This window comes from Lynx canadensis, chromosome E2 (assembly GCF_007474595.2).
Source record: "Lynx canadensis isolate LIC74 chromosome E2, mLynCan4.pri.v2, whole genome shotgun sequence".
Lineage (NCBI taxonomy): Eukaryota > Metazoa > Chordata > Mammalia > Carnivora > Felidae > Lynx > Lynx canadensis.
The window spans coordinates 57664330-57680157 of record NC_044317.1 but is presented as its reverse complement, the minus strand read 5'-3'; the positions used below and the strand labels follow the sequence as shown (position 1 = coordinate 57680157).

The window sequence follows — 15828 nt, the reverse complement described above, 5'->3', positions numbered from 1 at the left end:
CCTCGTTACTTTGCCTTTCTGCCTGCCTTCTCTTTACCTTTCTATCTCTTTACAAAGGGCATATATATAGTTTGTAGGTATAACTATATATTCGTGTGTTATGGGCCCCTCTCCAGGAGTTGGGCCGGGCTGGGCTGGGAGTCCCTCCCTCCCCCACCGCCCCGCCCCCACATGCACACAGCAAAACATTAAAAAGAAAACATCTCAAAACTGCAAAAAAACTCCACAGCCCTCCCCCCGCCCCGCCAACCCACAAAAAAAAGTAAATAAATAAAACACGACGCCCCCTCCCGACGGCTCCCTCCCTCAGGGTCCCCGATCGGAAGGCGGGGCGCGGGGAGGGCCACGCAGTTCTCCAGCGCGCTCGCGGGGAGGGGGGGCGCCCCCGCCCCACCCCGGCAGCCTCGTTGCACGCGCGCCCGCGCACGCGCCCCGGACACGCCCCCTCGGCGCCCCCCGGCGCGCCCCTACACCGGCGTGGTTTTCCTGTTGAGCGTGTTGGTGTTGGAGGCGGCGGCCTCCTTGGCCAGGGTCCCGGGGGCTGGCGCCGCGGGCGCAGGCGGGGCGGGCGCGGGCGCGGCGGGCGGCCCGGTGACCGTGACCGTGACCCCGCCGCCCGCCTCCTTGGGGAAGGCATTGTGCAGCGTGAGGAAGCCGGGCGCCCCCCCGCGGTCCCGCTCGGCGCCCGCCCCGCCGCCGCCGCCCGCGCCCGCAGCCGCGCCGCCGTACGCCCCGCCGGCTCCGCCACCGCCGCCGCCGCCGCCGGCCCCCGCCAGCCCCGCGGCCACGCTGCCCTTGGACGGGTCGCGGCTGAGAGTGTACATGGAGATGTCCGTGGAGGCGAAGCCCGGGCCCCCGGCGCCGCCGGGAGACGCGTCCCGCGACGGCGACGGCTCGCTGGAGCGGGAGCTAGAGCGGGAGCGGCGGCGGTAGCGGAAGCGGTAACTGGGCAGACGGAGGATGGCCGAGGGGCCGCTCCCGCCACTGCCGCCCGCGCCCCCGCCGGCCTTGAGCAGGTCCGAGCGAGACTGGCAGTGCGCCTCGCGGCTGCGCTCGATGTAGATGTTGACGGCCAGCACGCCGATCACCTCGGCCAGGATGAACGACAGCCCGCCGAAGTAGAAGGACCAGCCGTACGAGTAGTGGTTCTTCTTCTCCTCGTCCCGCTTCGGACCCGGCTCGCCCGCGTTGGCCGAGATGTACACGATCACGCCGATGATGTTGCTCAGGCCTGGGCGGGGACGGTCAGACGGGAGCCTGGAGGCCACCCCCGGCCCCGCCCCCGCCCCGCCCCGCCCGTCCCAGCCCGGCCCCAGGTGCCCTGAACTCATCCAGGGCTGCCCCGGGCCCCGCCCCGGCTGGTCTAAGCTCCACCCCCGGACGGTGTAGGCTCCGCTCTAAATGCTCCCTGTCCCGTCCCAGGTGCCCTGAACTCCTCCTGAGCTGCCCAGGCCCCGGAAATCGTCTGGTCTAAGCTCCACCCCCTGGCGGTATAGGCCCCGCCCCAAGTGCCCCCTGTCACGCCCCAGACGGCCCCTTCCAGTCCCAAGTGCTGTAAACTCCTCCCCACCTGGCCCAGGCCCCGCCCCAAGTGCTCCCTATCCTTACCCACCAGTCCCAGCCCCGCCCCAGGTTCCCGGAATTCCAACCCAGCTGGCTCAGGCCCCGCCCCTTCTGGCCTAAGCTCCACCCCCAGGCGGCGTAAGCCCTGCCCCAAATGCTCCCTGTCCTGACCCGCACGGTCCATGTCCTGTCCCAGGTTTCTAAATTCCTCCCCGGCTAGCCCATGTTCCACCCCGCATTGGTCTAAGACCCACGCCCCGGTGGTGTAGGCCCCCTCCCCAAATGCTCCCTATCCCGCACTGGACGGTTCCTGTCCCGTCCCAGGTGCCCTGAACTCCTCCCAAGCTGGCCCAGGCTCCGCCCCGCGCTGGTCTAAGCTCCACCCCCAGGTGGCATAGGCCCCGCCCTAGATAGTCCTCGCCCTATCCCAGGTGTCCTACACTCCAACCAAGAGGTGCAGACCCCGCCCAGGCGGACCTAAGTCCCACCCCAGGGCGGTGTAGGCCCCGCCCCCGTTGGTCTAAGTCCCATCCCCTGGAGGTGTAGGCCCCACCCCGAATAGTCCCTGCCCCGTCCCAGGTCCTCTAAACTTCCGCCTGCCCCAGCTAACCCAGGCCCTGCCCCAAAAACAGCCTAGTCTGGACCACGCCCCAGCCCCACGGCCCTAGGCGGTTCAGGCCCTGGCTGGCCGGAGTCCTGTCACAGACGGTCTAAACTCCTCCCGAGTTGATCTAGGGCCCACCCCTAGAGGGCCGAACTCCCAGCTAGCCCAGGCCCTGCTCAGTCTGGTCTAAACCCTGCCCGTGATGAGGTGATCCCAGCCTGTGTTTACAGGCCCTACCCTGGCTGGTCTAACTCCACCCTTAACGTTATAAAGCTGGGTTTTCTCTTGGGCCCTATGCTCCTTTAAACTCTGTTAATGAGGTACTTCTGCCTGATTCTCTAGGCCCGGTACCTTGCTGATGTAAACTCTTCATGGTATTAACCCAGACTGGTTATCTAGGCTAGGACCTCCCCCTGCTGGTCTAAAATTCGCCTTTACTAGAGCACGTTCACACACACCCACCCACCCGTCTACCCTAAGCCCGCCTCCAACTTGTCAAACCCCGCCCCCTGCGGGTCCCCTCTTACGCCTGGCCCCCGCCTTTCTAGTCTTCTGGCTCAAAAGCAGATCTTGACCCACCGCCAAAGTACACCCTGCTCTTTATGCTAAATCCTTCCCCTTCTCCGAATTCTGCCCCCTGGAATTTCCGAGCACTACTCATTTCATGTAGAAAAGCGGGGGAGGGAGGAGGGAGAGAAGCGTGGGGAGCCTCACTCCAAGTTGGTCCGGATGGTTTTCCAGCACCTGCCTCTTCTTGGATCCACCAAGGTCCACGAGGCCCCGCCCCCTAAAGCAGGTTCCTCCCCCTCTATCTGCAGCCAAATTACTTTCTCCCGGTCCCTCCCAGTCCTCGGATGCCAGCCCCACCCACCAATCCCCAAGATCCCGACCGTCTCAAGGCCACACCCCCTTCACCAAGCCCCGCCCCTTCCGTCTCCATAACCGCGCGGGTTTTGGAACCTAAACTCCCGGCAATCCCGATTACGCGCTAGACACCTGTCAGTGCTGGGTTGTTCCCCTCCCCCCCATCCCGAAGACAGCGCTAAGGCGACACCTACCTTGCCCAGCGGGTGGCGATGGAGCTTAGGAAGAGCCTAGGAAGGCTCTAGGCCCCCACAGGCGCCTGGGGCAGGGTGGCTTTGCAAACGCGCCGGCACACACACACACACACACACACACACACGCGCGCGCGCGCGCCCGCACACACGCGCACACGTGTGCGCGCGCGCAGGTGGGCCGCCCCAGCCGGCCGCCCCCTCCCTCTGCCTCTCACCTGCTGCCACGAACAGGATCCCTGCGCCCAGAATGATGTTCCTCTTGGATTTGTAGACCCGGGAGGCCGCCACGCACACGCCCCCGAGCAGCAGCAGGATGGCGCTGAGGATGGGAAAGATGCTGGAGGCCCGGACGACTCCTGCGAGGGAAAGGAGGGGAGAGAGAGGGTGGGGAGCCAGGGAGTCAGATGCGGCCCTTTGCTCCCCTCACCAGTTTTCGTCTCCGCTTCTCTCGCTGGAATCCTCCCATTCTCTCTCTCTGCCTGTGTTCTGATTATTTCGTTTTTTGTTTCATTCTCTCTCCCCTTTAAAATTTCTCTATTTCTCCCGCCTTTTTCTTCGTCCTTTTCTTCCTCGGGCTATTTTTCTCTCTCCTGGCGTGTTTATTTTTCTTTTTCCTTTCTCAGTATCACTCTCCCTCTCTCTGAACTTCTCTGTGACCCCTCTCTCTTTCTCTCTTTGCCCTCCTTCTCTGCGTATTTCTTTCCTTTCTCCAGATCTATCAAATCTCTTAATATCTTATCCACCACCCCTCCCTTTCTGCCTGGCTTCATGTCCCTCTTTGGGTTCCCCTCCTTTCCTCCTCTTCTGTGTCACCCCCATGCTTCTGCTTGGCTCCATCTATTGCTCCGGTCTTCGCTTGTGTGTGTCTGTCTGTCTTTCTCTCTGCAGTCTTTCCCACCCACCCTCCAAACCCCAGCAAACGGATTTTGCGATTTCTGAGCTGGCTGAGGCCGCAGCCAATCATAATTCAGGATTTGCCGCGTTCTCGGCGTAGCTACCAATCGCATCACCGGCTTCCCCAGCCTGCTCGAGAGAGTGGCCAGTCCGCGCCGCAGATTGCCTCACGGCCCAGGGCGCACTGGCCAATCCCAGCCCAGACACCGACAGCCAGTCACAGAGCAGTGTTGCCAAGGGCGCCGAGCAGCAAGGCGGCCAATCCCCTCCCAGGATCCATCAGCCCGCCTCGAGGTGAGAGGAGGGGGCGGGAGAGGGATCACTGAGCCAATAGGGAGCCAGAGGATCTCAGCATCTGGATTTGGATTGGCTGACAAGTTCATCTCCGCGTGTCGATCTAAGTGCCGCTCCCCAGCCCCCTCTCCGCTCTCTAGGCGCCCCTCCCCGTCCCAGCAGCGCCCCCACTCTGACCCAGACCCCCACGTACGGAGCAGATACTCCGCGCTGTCATGGTCGTAGTCCGTGTCCTCCGGGAAATGGTTGATCTTCACGCAGACACCTCTTTTCAACCCTGGAGGGGGATGGGGGTGATGGTGGGGGGTGTACTTAAGAGTTGGGGGAACTCCCCTGTGAGAGACGACCCCCTCTTCCCCAAATCCCTTCTTCCTTCTGGGCCTATTGAGAGACAGGACATCCTGGCTCCTGGGCCTGTCAGCGTCTGGGACAAACTTTAAACCTCTCTGGCCTCGGTTTTCCCACCAAAAAAGAAAAAGAAAGAAAAACCCACGCAACACTCGCTAAAAGGCCACAAGGACCCTTGCCCTGTAACCCGAGCTAGGACACTCAACCTCTCTGGCCTTCTGCCTACCCCTAAGAAAGAAGGTGCTGGTTTCGGCAATGTCAAGGCGCTCTGCAACTCTGAACTCGACGGGTCTGAAAATGCGTGAGAAAACCAAGGAGGGCACAGAAGGCGAGGACTACATTTCCCATGAGGCTCCATGGAGTCTTAAATCCAATTGTGAACGCTCAGCCCCAGTGGATCATGGGAGTTGTAGTCTCTTCTGTTCTGCCTCTAGGGAAAGGGATTCCGAGCCTCTTACCTGGAATCCTTGGGAAGTTGGAGCGGCTGGAGCAAGTAGAGGCATTCGAGGAGGTATGCCTCTAGACGTCATGCAGTCTTACCCCCTTCTTCCATCCCAGACTCCTCATCCTCACACCCTTTGGGGACCCGTCTTCCCTCTCACTTTGGGGACGGTTCCTATTCTACTACCTCTAGCACACAGCTGGAGATTGATATGTAAGTATAAATATAAATACACTTAGTTTCCTCGATTCTCCAGGCTCCTTTCAACCTCCAGGCCTTTGCCCATGCTGTGGATTCCGTTCACATTCTTCACTGATGAAAAACTTACCCTGCAAGTGGGAGGCTCACAGGGTACCTGTTTGAGGAAGCTCTCCCTGTGAGCGCGCCCGCCTCCTACCAAAGTTGGGTCAGTCTCCCCCTCCAGGAGAGCGGAGTTCCTCCGGGAACAGCGCCCTGCGGTACCCCTCCCCCTCCCCCCCCCTTTTTTGGGGGGGGGCATGCATAGGGTTCATTTATGAGCTCCTTCCTCAGCAAACTGGAAGTTTCTGCAGGGGGAAAGCATAGGACATTCCTCGTGTGTCCCTAGCATTGCCTGGCACAAAGGAGGCCTCAAGAAATGGGTGTTGAATGAAAGAATGAAATTATGAATGAATATAAGGATAGCAGAAGGGGAGGCTGGAGGCAGAAGATGGCAGGGAATGGAGATAAAGGAAAGGATTGGGAAGAAGGAATATAAGGCAGTGAGTAATTCCACTAATCGCTAACACTTGCTAAATGCTTCCTAGGTGGATTAACTCATCCGGAGCTCCCGAGAGTCCTATGAAATAGATAATGTTATTGGTGCTGGGCAGTGGCCAAACGTTGGGAATTGGAGCCACGCTGCTTGATAATGAAACCCGACGCCGTCGTGTCCTTATTCTGTGACCTTGTTGGTATTACTGAGGCCAATTGGCTTCAACCCTTTCACCTATAAAGAGGGGATGATAGGACCTATGTCATGGGGTTGTTGTGAGGATTGAATCCAGGTAAAGAGATTTAGCACTTTGCATAGAACATAATTAAGTGCTCAGTTGATATCAGTCGATATACCCATTGTCCAGATGAGGAAGCAGAGACACAGAAAGGATTCATCAATTCACAGCTGATGGGGGGAGGGGTGGAAGCAGAATTAAAACACACAGCAGTTTGCCCTACTGGAATATAGGCTATGGGCTGTTCACTACTGTATCCCGAGCATCTACAACAATGCCTAGCACTTAGTAGGTGCTTAATAAATGTTTTTATGAAAGAATGATTGAATGGGCCCAAGCACTTGAAAAGAGGCTCCACATCACTCATCATTAGGGGAATGCAAATCAAAACCACAATGAGATACCACATCATACTCCTTAGGATGGTTACTATTTAAAACAAAAAAAAGTAAAACAGAAAATAAGCGTTGGTGAGGATGAGAAATTGGAATCCTTGTGCACTGTTGGTGGGGGTGTAAGATGTTGCAGTTGCTACAGAAAAGAGTATGGAGATTCCTCAAAAGGTGAAAAACGATATCACTATATGACCCAGCAATTCCACTTCTGGGTGTAGACTCAAGAGAATTAGAAGGCAGGGTCTCTAAGAAATACGTTCACACCCATATTCACAACAGCCAAAAACAACCCAAGTGTCCACTGACAAATGAATGGATAAACAGAATGTGATCTCTACGTATAATGGAATATTATTCAGCCCTAAAAAGTAAGGGAATTCTGACATGTGTTGCCACATGGATGGACCTTGAGGACATTACGCTGAGTGAGACAAACCAGTCATAAAAATACAAATATTTGTACACTTCTATTTATATGAGGTCCCTAGAGGAGTCAAATTCATAGAGACAGAAGGTAGGATGGTGGGTTCCGGGGGCTGGGGGAGGGGGGATGGGGAGTTCTTTAATGGGAACGGTTTCATTTTGCAAGATGGAAAGAGTTCTGGAGAATGGGTGCACAGCCATGTGAGCGTACTTAACACTAACTGTACTCTACGCCTGAAAACAGTTATGATGCTACTGTTTAATGTTATGTTTTGTTATGTTATATTTTACCACAATTTTTTTTAAAAAGGAATGAATGATTGATTGATTATATACCTCTCAAGCGCAAGTCTTATCAATATTGATAAGTCTTATCAATATTGATATTACATCAATAATTGATTGATTATATATATTGTTATGTTTTGTTATCTTATATTTTACCACAATATTTTTTTAAAAAGGAATGACGGGGGGTGCCTGGGTGGCGTAGTCGGTTAAGCGTCCGACTTCAGCCAGGTCACGATCTTGCGGTCCGTGAGTTCGAGCCCCGCGTCAGGCTCTGGGCTGATGGCTCAGAGCCTGAAGCCTGTTTCCGATTCTGTGTCTCCCTCTCTCTCTGCCCCTCCCCCGTTCATGCTCTGTCTCTGTCCCAAAAATAAATAAACGTTGAAAAAAAAAATTAAAAAAAAAAAAAAAAAAGGAATGACGGGGTGCCTGGGTGGCTCAGTCGGTTAAGCGGCCAACTTCACCTCAGGTCATGATCTCGCGCTCCATGAGTTCGAGCCCCGCGTCGGGCTCTGTGCTGACTGCTCAGAGCCTGGAGCCTGTTTCGGATTCTGTGTCTCCCTCTCTCTGACCCTCCCCCATTCATGCTCTGTCTCTCTCTGTCTAAAAAATAAATAAATGTTAAAAACAAATTTTTTTAAAATAAAAAAGGAATGAATGATTGATTGATTATATACCTCTCAAGCGCAAGTCTTATCCATCAGCCCATGCATTATGGTGTGGTAGGTAAGACTGTGGGTTCAAGTTCTCTCCTTTTCTTGAATGGGATCACATCACTTCTCTCAAAACATGAATCATAATTAATTAATTAATCATAGACCCTCTCAACAGATTAGTGATGACAGCAGTAATGATAACTAGTAGTTACTGAGGGCTAACCACACACCAGGCACCTGTCCAAGCATCTGACAGGTATTGACACACGCGATAATTATGACTAGTCCCAGGGCTACTGGACAGTAACGATATCCCCACTTTACAGATGAGAAAACTGAGGCACAGAGTGGAAGAAGTTGCTCGGTCCCATGTAGATGGTAAATCATGGGGAGGAGATTAAGTGCAGCTGAATTTCAGGGGCAGACGTATTTAAGGCAGGGGAGCACGGTGACTGTGGTGGCCAGGAGCACGGACTCTGGACTCACATTCCCTGGGCGGCCACTTCCCAGCTGTGTGGCTTTTGGGCACTTGAATGCCCCTGAGTCTCAGCCTCCTCCTATGGAAAATGAGGACAATGATATGACCTCATAGGGTTTGAAAAGTGTTCAGTGAAATACAGAGTTGAGTGCAGAATACAGGGGGCTGTGCAGCATGCCTCTGTGTATCATCTGACCTGACGGGGCTGAGCCAGGAGGTTTCATGTGCAGGGATGGCAGTGATGTGTCCCTGGGTCCCCCCAGAGTCTGCCTAGCACAGACCTGGGTGGGGTGGGTGTAAAAGGGCTGGGTGCTGCAGTGAGGACGTGTGGGGATGTGGGCTCCAGCCTGCTCTGACCCTCACATGTTGGGTGGCCATGTGGCTGACTCACTTTCCTTTCTGGCCATCAGCGTCCTCCTCTGACAAACTCGAATGGTAATAACACCTTCCCCCCTTGGCACAATTAACAGAATTCGGTGAGATAAGGCGTGAAAAGTGCTGAACACAGGGGCTTCAGATAACCTGCTCCAATAAATGGAGCTGTGGGTCCATTGAGTCCTGACAGGTGGCTTTTGGGCACCAGAAACGTGGCAACTGAGGTGAGGTGTGAACATAAAATACGCACCAAATTTCAGACTTAGTATTAAAAAAAAGCATAATATTCCATCAATAATACTTTATATTGCTTACATATTAAAGTGATAATATTTTGGCTATGCTCGCTTACATAAAACATACTATTAACCTTTATATTGATTTATTATAAATTTCTAATTTCTATTTTTTAAATTATATTCATTGACCCTTCTCCCTTTTCCTTGGTTGAATGTAGCTCCTGGAAAAATTTAAGTCATATATGCATTTCTGTTGGGTAGTGCTGGATCAGAGGCTGGGGCTTCTGGGTCATCAAGGAAGGGGAAGGGGGGCCTCAGGGCAGTCACCTGAATCCTGAATAATAATTAGAAGAAGAACTACAACAAAATGAAATGACATAATCTAGCCCTTACTCTGTGCCCGCTGGCCTTTTAAGTGCTTTACAATGGTAGCTCACTGAATCCCTCTGAAATCCCTATGGGTTGGGGGAGGGAGACTATTCCAATCCCCATTTCACAGATGATGGAAAGGAGGAACAGAGAGGTTAAATATGTGGCCCTGGGTCACCTTGCTGCGCATGGCAGACAGGAGGTAAACCCAATGAGCCTGGTCCTAAAGTCTGCAATCCTTGGTCACTCCATCTACCGCATCTGTCGGGGAGACTCACAGGGACACGGGAATGAGACCCCAAGTCGCCGGGGAAGACGGTGCCTTCAGGAGGCAATGGCTCAGGGGGCTCGCTTTCTACATTCCCAGGTCCCCGATGGGCTGGAGGCTGATGGATGCGTTGTTCTGTTCTCCTAGGAGATAAACCAGACCTGGATTCAAATCCAGACTGTAGTACATACTGGTTGTGTGACCTTGGGAAAGCCACTCGGCTTTCTCTGGGCCTTAGCTGCCATTTCTAGAAGGTGGAGATAACAGGAGTCCGTATGAAACGGGCTTATCGTGGGATTTCAGCGACCAATAAATGACAGTTACAGTAATAAAGCCAGCCTTCGTCTACACCCTCCTTAAGACACTTGGACACTTGCTTTGGTTTCCAGGACACCCGCTTACCTCATCTTCCCCAAACCTCCACGGCCCCTGCTTCCTGGGCTCCTTCGCAGGTGCTCTCATCTCTGTTAACAGTGGACTAACTCAGGCTGCAGCCCTCAGCTAATTGGTTTGTTTCCCTCCTCATTCTCTAGGTGACCTCATCCATCCATATGCAATGACCCCCTCCCATTTATATCTCCCGCCCAGACTGTCCCCTGAACTCTGGCCTCCTCAGCCATATCACTAACAACCTAGACCAGGGGTCAGCAAACCACAACCTGAGGGTCAAACCCAGCCCGCCAAAGCCAGTGAAACAATGGGTTTTATGCTTTCTGAGTGATTGAAAAAAAATACATGTATCAGAGGAGGCTATCTCGTGGCACGTGAGAAAGATATGAAAATTCAGAAGCCGGTGTCCGTGCACGAGTTTAACTGGAACGTGGTCTCGCTCCTTCACTCGCGAGTGGCTGTCACAGGGACCGGAGGGTCCACAGACCCTAAAATGCTGACTGTATGGCACTTTTCTATGCTTGCCCCTGTCCCAGGTGATGGCTCTAGTAGGCATCCTAAATTTAGCGTGGCCAACACAGCTCATGATATTGCTCCTCACAATAAATTAGATCAGAGACGATAAAATAAACGAAACAAAACCCCCGCTGTTCCACCCTTTGGGTGTCCCCCCCCACCCCCACCCCCTGCATCCCCCCCCCCCGTTCTCAGTCTCCCACAGCCTTGGGAGCAGTGACTCTCAACTAGGGGTGAATTTATTCCTAGACCAGAGACAGTTGACAATTTGGGTTGTCACGACTTGGGGACTGCTCCTGGCATGGAGAACGTGGAGGCCAGGGTGCCGCTAAGCAGGACAGCCCCCACAACACGGAGCGATCCACACCAAAGTGTCAACAGTGCTGAGGTTGGGAGATGCCGTTTTAGAGGCTCCTCTCTCTCTCTCTCTCACATCCTACAGCCACCCTGCCACTGCTTTAGCTTTGGGACACGCTCTGAATTCAAATCACTTCTTCAACTCCACGGCTCCCCCTCCAGAAAAACCACCTCCCGTTCCCCCTCTTGCCTGCCTGTGCGCCTTTTGTCTCTCAGTGTAAGTCAGTTCTTGTTTCTCCTCTGCTCAGGAACCCTGGTCCCAGGACCTAGAACTCGGGAGACAGGGTCTGTTGTCTCTTCAATTGCCCCATCACGTCCCCTTCACTCACTCTGCCGGTGACCACACACACAGGCTCCCACCTCAGGGCCTTTGCACTGGCTGTATCTTTCCTCCGGAGAGTCACGCGGCTCTATCTCTCACTTCCTTTAGACCTCCACTCCGGGGTCACCTGCTCGGCGAAGCCCGACCTAGTCTCCTCACCTGCAACTTCACGTAAGTGTCCTAACACATTCCATCCCCTCCTCTGTCCCCCTTAGCACTGAGTGCCATCTAATACCCTAAAACTTTTGCTTACTTATCTTTCTGATTATTTGCCTGTCGTTCTGGAATATAACACATACAAATCCAGGGATCTTTTGTTTTCCACTGCTGTAGCCCCAGAATCAAGAACAGTGCGTGGCACATAGTATAAAGTCAATAAACATTGGTCGTTGGACGGATGAGCGAATGAATGAATGAATGAATGGTAGTTTTACTATATGCCATACACTGTCCTAGGGTTTCAGGATGCCAACTTCCACATATGGCTGGTGCCTGGTGCTTGGTCAGACCAGTGAAAGGACATGGACGGCACGCCTGGTCTGAAGGAGCGCGTGCCACTTGGGCTGGCCCACCGTGGCCCCTGCACAACGAGGCTGCACAACGTCCACTGGCTCAAACAAAGCCGGAAATCAGATTTCCAACGTGAAGTCTCCCTATTTTTAAACGTTGGCAACTGATTCAGATTTGGGTTTCAGTTTTAAATGCTTGGCACACCAGACAAAGCTTATCTGCACATCACTTCCCTTAGACCTGAGTTCTCTTGGTTCTGCCCCCCATCACAGCTGGGCAACCTTGGGCAAGTGGCTTAACCTCTCTGAGCCTCAGTCCCCTCATCCCCCAACGGGAGGGTGCACCTGCCTCGCAGAATTAAACGACGGACCATTGCGCTGCACTCCTCGCTCACGCAGAAGGAGAGCTGTGAGGCTCAGGGGGGTGAACAGACAGCGATCACAGGGGACAGACGCACGGTGGGGCATAGTGGGCTGGTGGGGCATGGTGGGCCGGGACCCCAGGTCTCCTGCCTACCCAGCCCCCACCCCCAGCGCCTCTGTGTTCTGCAAAGCTGAGTGGGAGGCAGAGGGCAGGTGAGCCAGCGGAGGGGAGGCAGAGGGCCCCGAGCAGGCAGAGCAGGACCCAAAGACACAGCAGAGATGGAGACTGGAGGACGCAGTGGCCTTAGGGTCCAGAAATGGGGCCTGGGAGGAGGAGGAAGAGGAAGCGGGTGTGGCGGAGCGGGCATGAAGCAGAGCAGTGTGGAGAACAGAGGAGGCCGCGGGCCAGGATGGGAGGTTGGCGGAAACCCTAAGGGGGAGAGGCAGGCAGGGCCGGAGTCTGCAGGAGGTGGGGGGAGCCGAGGGTCAGGAGCTCTGACCTGATGGGGCACGACCCACCCACCGTGACGCCTGGGGGACAGCGGAGGAAGAAGGGGCAAGGCGGTGGGGGTGTGGAGAGAGGCGCAGGGGCACGGGGAGGATGGTGGGGGGTGGGGGGAGGAGGTGAGACTGCCCAGGAGAGGGACGGAGGCTCCACACACCGGGTGGGGGGCAAGCGAGGAGGAATTGCAGAGGGCGCAGCGGAGGAAGGAGGCAGAGGGAGGGACGGGAAGGGGCAGGAGGGTGTGTGGGGGGGATGCAGGCCGGGATCCCAGCAGGGAGGGCGGGCGCGCGGGCGCCCACCGCGCAGGGGAGAGGTCCGGAGGAGGGGAGGAGGGGCGCGAGGCGGCCCCCCCCCCCCACATACCCTACCTTCCAGGCAGCATATCCTCCAGAGCCCCGAGTGGGTGAGGCCGCCGGGGTCCTTCTTCTCCGAGGAGCCGCTGCCCCCGCGGTGGGCCGGCGCGTCGTCGCCGGCCGTGAGGTTGGTGGTGTTGCAGATGAACGCGCGCGTGTACAGCCAGTAGTCGGTGCTGATGGCGATGGTCATGAGGCCGAAGGCCGCGAAGGCGCCCACCGTGGTCAGCACCACCTGCACCCCCTTCTCGCACCACAGGCCCCTCTCCTCGTTCCAGCGCTTCAGCGACTCCAGTTTGACCACGGGCAGCCGGGGGGCCGTGGGCCACCACCGGGGCAGCGGGGGCGGGGCCGTGCCGGCGGCTGGGTGGGGGGCACAGCGCAGGCAGAAGTGGGGGCCCGGGGCCGGCCGGGCTGGACTGGGGGGGGGGGGCGGCGAGGAGGAGGCGCGCGCCGGGGAGGGGGTCAGAGGGCGGCCATGGTCGCCGGCTGGGGGGGGGGGGGGGGAGCAGATACGGGATTAGTGGAGAGGCACGGTACCTCCCCCACCGCCGCCCCCACCCCACAGAGCACCCCCCACTATTTCCCGGGGGCCGGAGAAACTCCTGCCACCGTGGTTCCCACTGCCTCCCTTTTCTCTGAAAAAGTCTCCCTCCTCCCGGGGCAGTCTTCCCACTTAATCCCACTGGGAGAAGTCGCCCCCACCCCCACCACAGTTCCTGCCACTGTACATCCTCCCGGGCCCTCCCGCTCCAACCCCCCCCACCCCCTCCCCCGTCCTCACCTTCCCCAGAGGCCAAGCCACCCCGCACTTTAGCCCCTGGGCTCCCCCCTCCAGAGGAACCCCTCTCCCCTTTCTCCCTCAAGTCCTACAAGACCCACATCACCATCCTTGTCTCATGCAGTGCTGCCCGGCTCCCCAAGTCCCCTGAAAGTTTCACCTCCTCACCTACTGCGTCCTCTACTCAAGAAAAATAAACCTCTCCATCTCTCAGCTAAAAAAAAAAAAAAACAAAACAAAAAAAACAAACAAAAACCCAACCTCTTCCCAACTAACCCTCGCTGTTTGCACAACTGAGAACCACAGGATGACCACCACTGCCACCCTCGCCCCCCGCAGTCTCTCCTGCATGGGAACCCGCTTCCCCACTCAGACCCCTGCGTCTCTGGACCAAGCTTCTCAACCCCGATCCCTCAGTCGCACCTGGAAATCACCAAAGGATCTTAGACACCAGGATACCGGTGCCCCACCTGAACCCCACCTGAGCAATCCCCATTTCATTGGTCTGGGGTGTGGCCCTGAGCATCTAGTTTTTAAAAGTTCCCCTGGGGGGATTCTCGTGGGCAGTCAACACCTCGCACCGGACCGTCTGGTTTAGAAGAATGCCCCCAGCTGCATCACATCCACTCCACAGCCCCCACGGTCTCCCTTGGACCACCTCCCATCCCCTACGTGTCTTGATCTCCAGGAACACCTCCCCCCCCCCCCACACACACACTCCTTTTGCTTAAAGAAGTCTTTGAGTCTGGCCCCTACTGTCTCTACAACTTAGGCAAACTCATCAGTGCCATCACTTTCTCCTCCTCCATTAAGAAAAATTTCCTCCATGGGCTCCACGGAGGAGTACTCAGGAATTCTCCCCCCAGACCCCCAGTCCCTCTCCATTCAGGAATGGCTCAATGTTTGGCCTGAGCTCCCACTGCTGTCCAGGGAGCTCCCTGCCCCCTCTGCCCAGCTTCTCCCCCCACCCCACTCCTCTGCCCCTTCCACCATCTCCCACTGCCTGAAAATCCCCTGACTATACCCCTTGCTGCCGGTTATCTTTATCACACCGATGAACCCCCCCCCAACTCTACATCTCCCCAATTCACTTGGACCTCCTACTCTCCTCAACTTACAGGAACCTCTTCCCCGTTCCCTGACTTCTCTCACATCATCAAGAATCCCCTTCCTCCACCAACATCTCATCTACTCAGGAAAATTCCCTAGATGAGTCCTCACCAACTTCCCTTCTTGGGACACCCCCCCCCCCCACACACACACCCTTTCACCTGTGCAGGGACATGCTGTATAGATAGCTCTACTTTCTTCCAAATTTACATGGACCACCCCCACCCCCCGCATAGTCAGTACCCCTTAGAAAAATTTCATCCACGAGGCTACAACTCTCTTTTAGTTACACATAACTGTCCACTCTGCAACCCCCATGTCTGTTCATTCCCCCCCAGGCATAGCATGCCCACCACCATACCCCCAGCCCTCCCTTCCAGGCAAGCGACCCTAACCCCCTTCCACCACTCACTGTTTCCTAGACTTCTTCCCCAAACCCCCAGTTACAGTTAAGAGCCTGGGAGCCAACAGGAGAAAACAGAAGAAACCCTGGGTCCTAGCATCAGGGTGACCTTGGCCTTTTCCACCCCCATCAGCTGGCCCCGCCTGGGTCTGCTCTTAGGAGGGGCTACTGAAAAAGGTTGTCTATGGGGGGTGTCTCCATGGCAACTGGGCCTAGTGCCCCACACGAGTGTTCCCTCCCCCACCTCCACTCAGCTGCCCACACGAAGCCCCTACCGTCCCCTCCATCAGCCCACTGGACACTCATGGCCCCCAGCCCCTGTCCTTGGTTCTGGCCCCTTCCTCCTTCCTCTCCAGATGGATGCCGAGTTTCCTCTTATCTACTGGCTCCTTCCGCCCCATCTGTGCCCCTCACCACCAGCACCACCACCTCAACTGTCCTAGCAAATCTCTGCTTCCCCCCCGGAGTGATCCCATGACCCCGAAGTGTACCCCTCCCCCAGCTGGGCCCCCCACAACCCAGGATCAGCAGGGGATGGAAACGGGGTAAGTGAG

The 15828-nt window shown here is 56.1% G+C and overlaps 1 protein-coding gene across 1 annotated transcript; it reads right to left on the bottom strand.

Moving 5' to 3' along the window:
- Positions 1–453: 453 nt before the first annotated feature.
- On the bottom strand, positions 454–13284 carry CACNG8 (calcium voltage-gated channel auxiliary subunit gamma 8). Its single transcript, XM_030297380.2, has 4 exons — positions 12996–13284; positions 4607–4690; positions 3441–3581; positions 454–1231 (listed from the first exon to the last, which is right to left on the bottom strand). Exons 1-4 carry the CDS (start codon positions 13171–13173, stop codon positions 468–470), a joined length of 1167 nt encoding a protein of 388 aa, XP_030153240.2. The 5' UTR covers positions 13174–13284; the 3' UTR covers positions 454–467.
- Positions 13285–15828: the final 2544 nt, after the last annotated feature.

Coding starts and splice junctions, on each gene's coding strand:
- CACNG8 (XM_030297380.2), bottom strand. CDS start 13,173: ATGACCATCGCCATCAGCACCGACTACTGGCTGTACACGCGCGCGTTC. Junction 4,691..12,995: donor GAGGATATGCTGCCTGGAAG/GTAGGGTATGTG, acceptor ATCCCCCTCCAG/GGTTGAAAAGAGGTGTCTGC. Junction 1,232..3,440: donor GATCCTGTTCGTGGCAGCAG/GTGAGAGGCAGA, acceptor GTCCCCGCCCAG/GCCTGAGCAACATCATCGGC.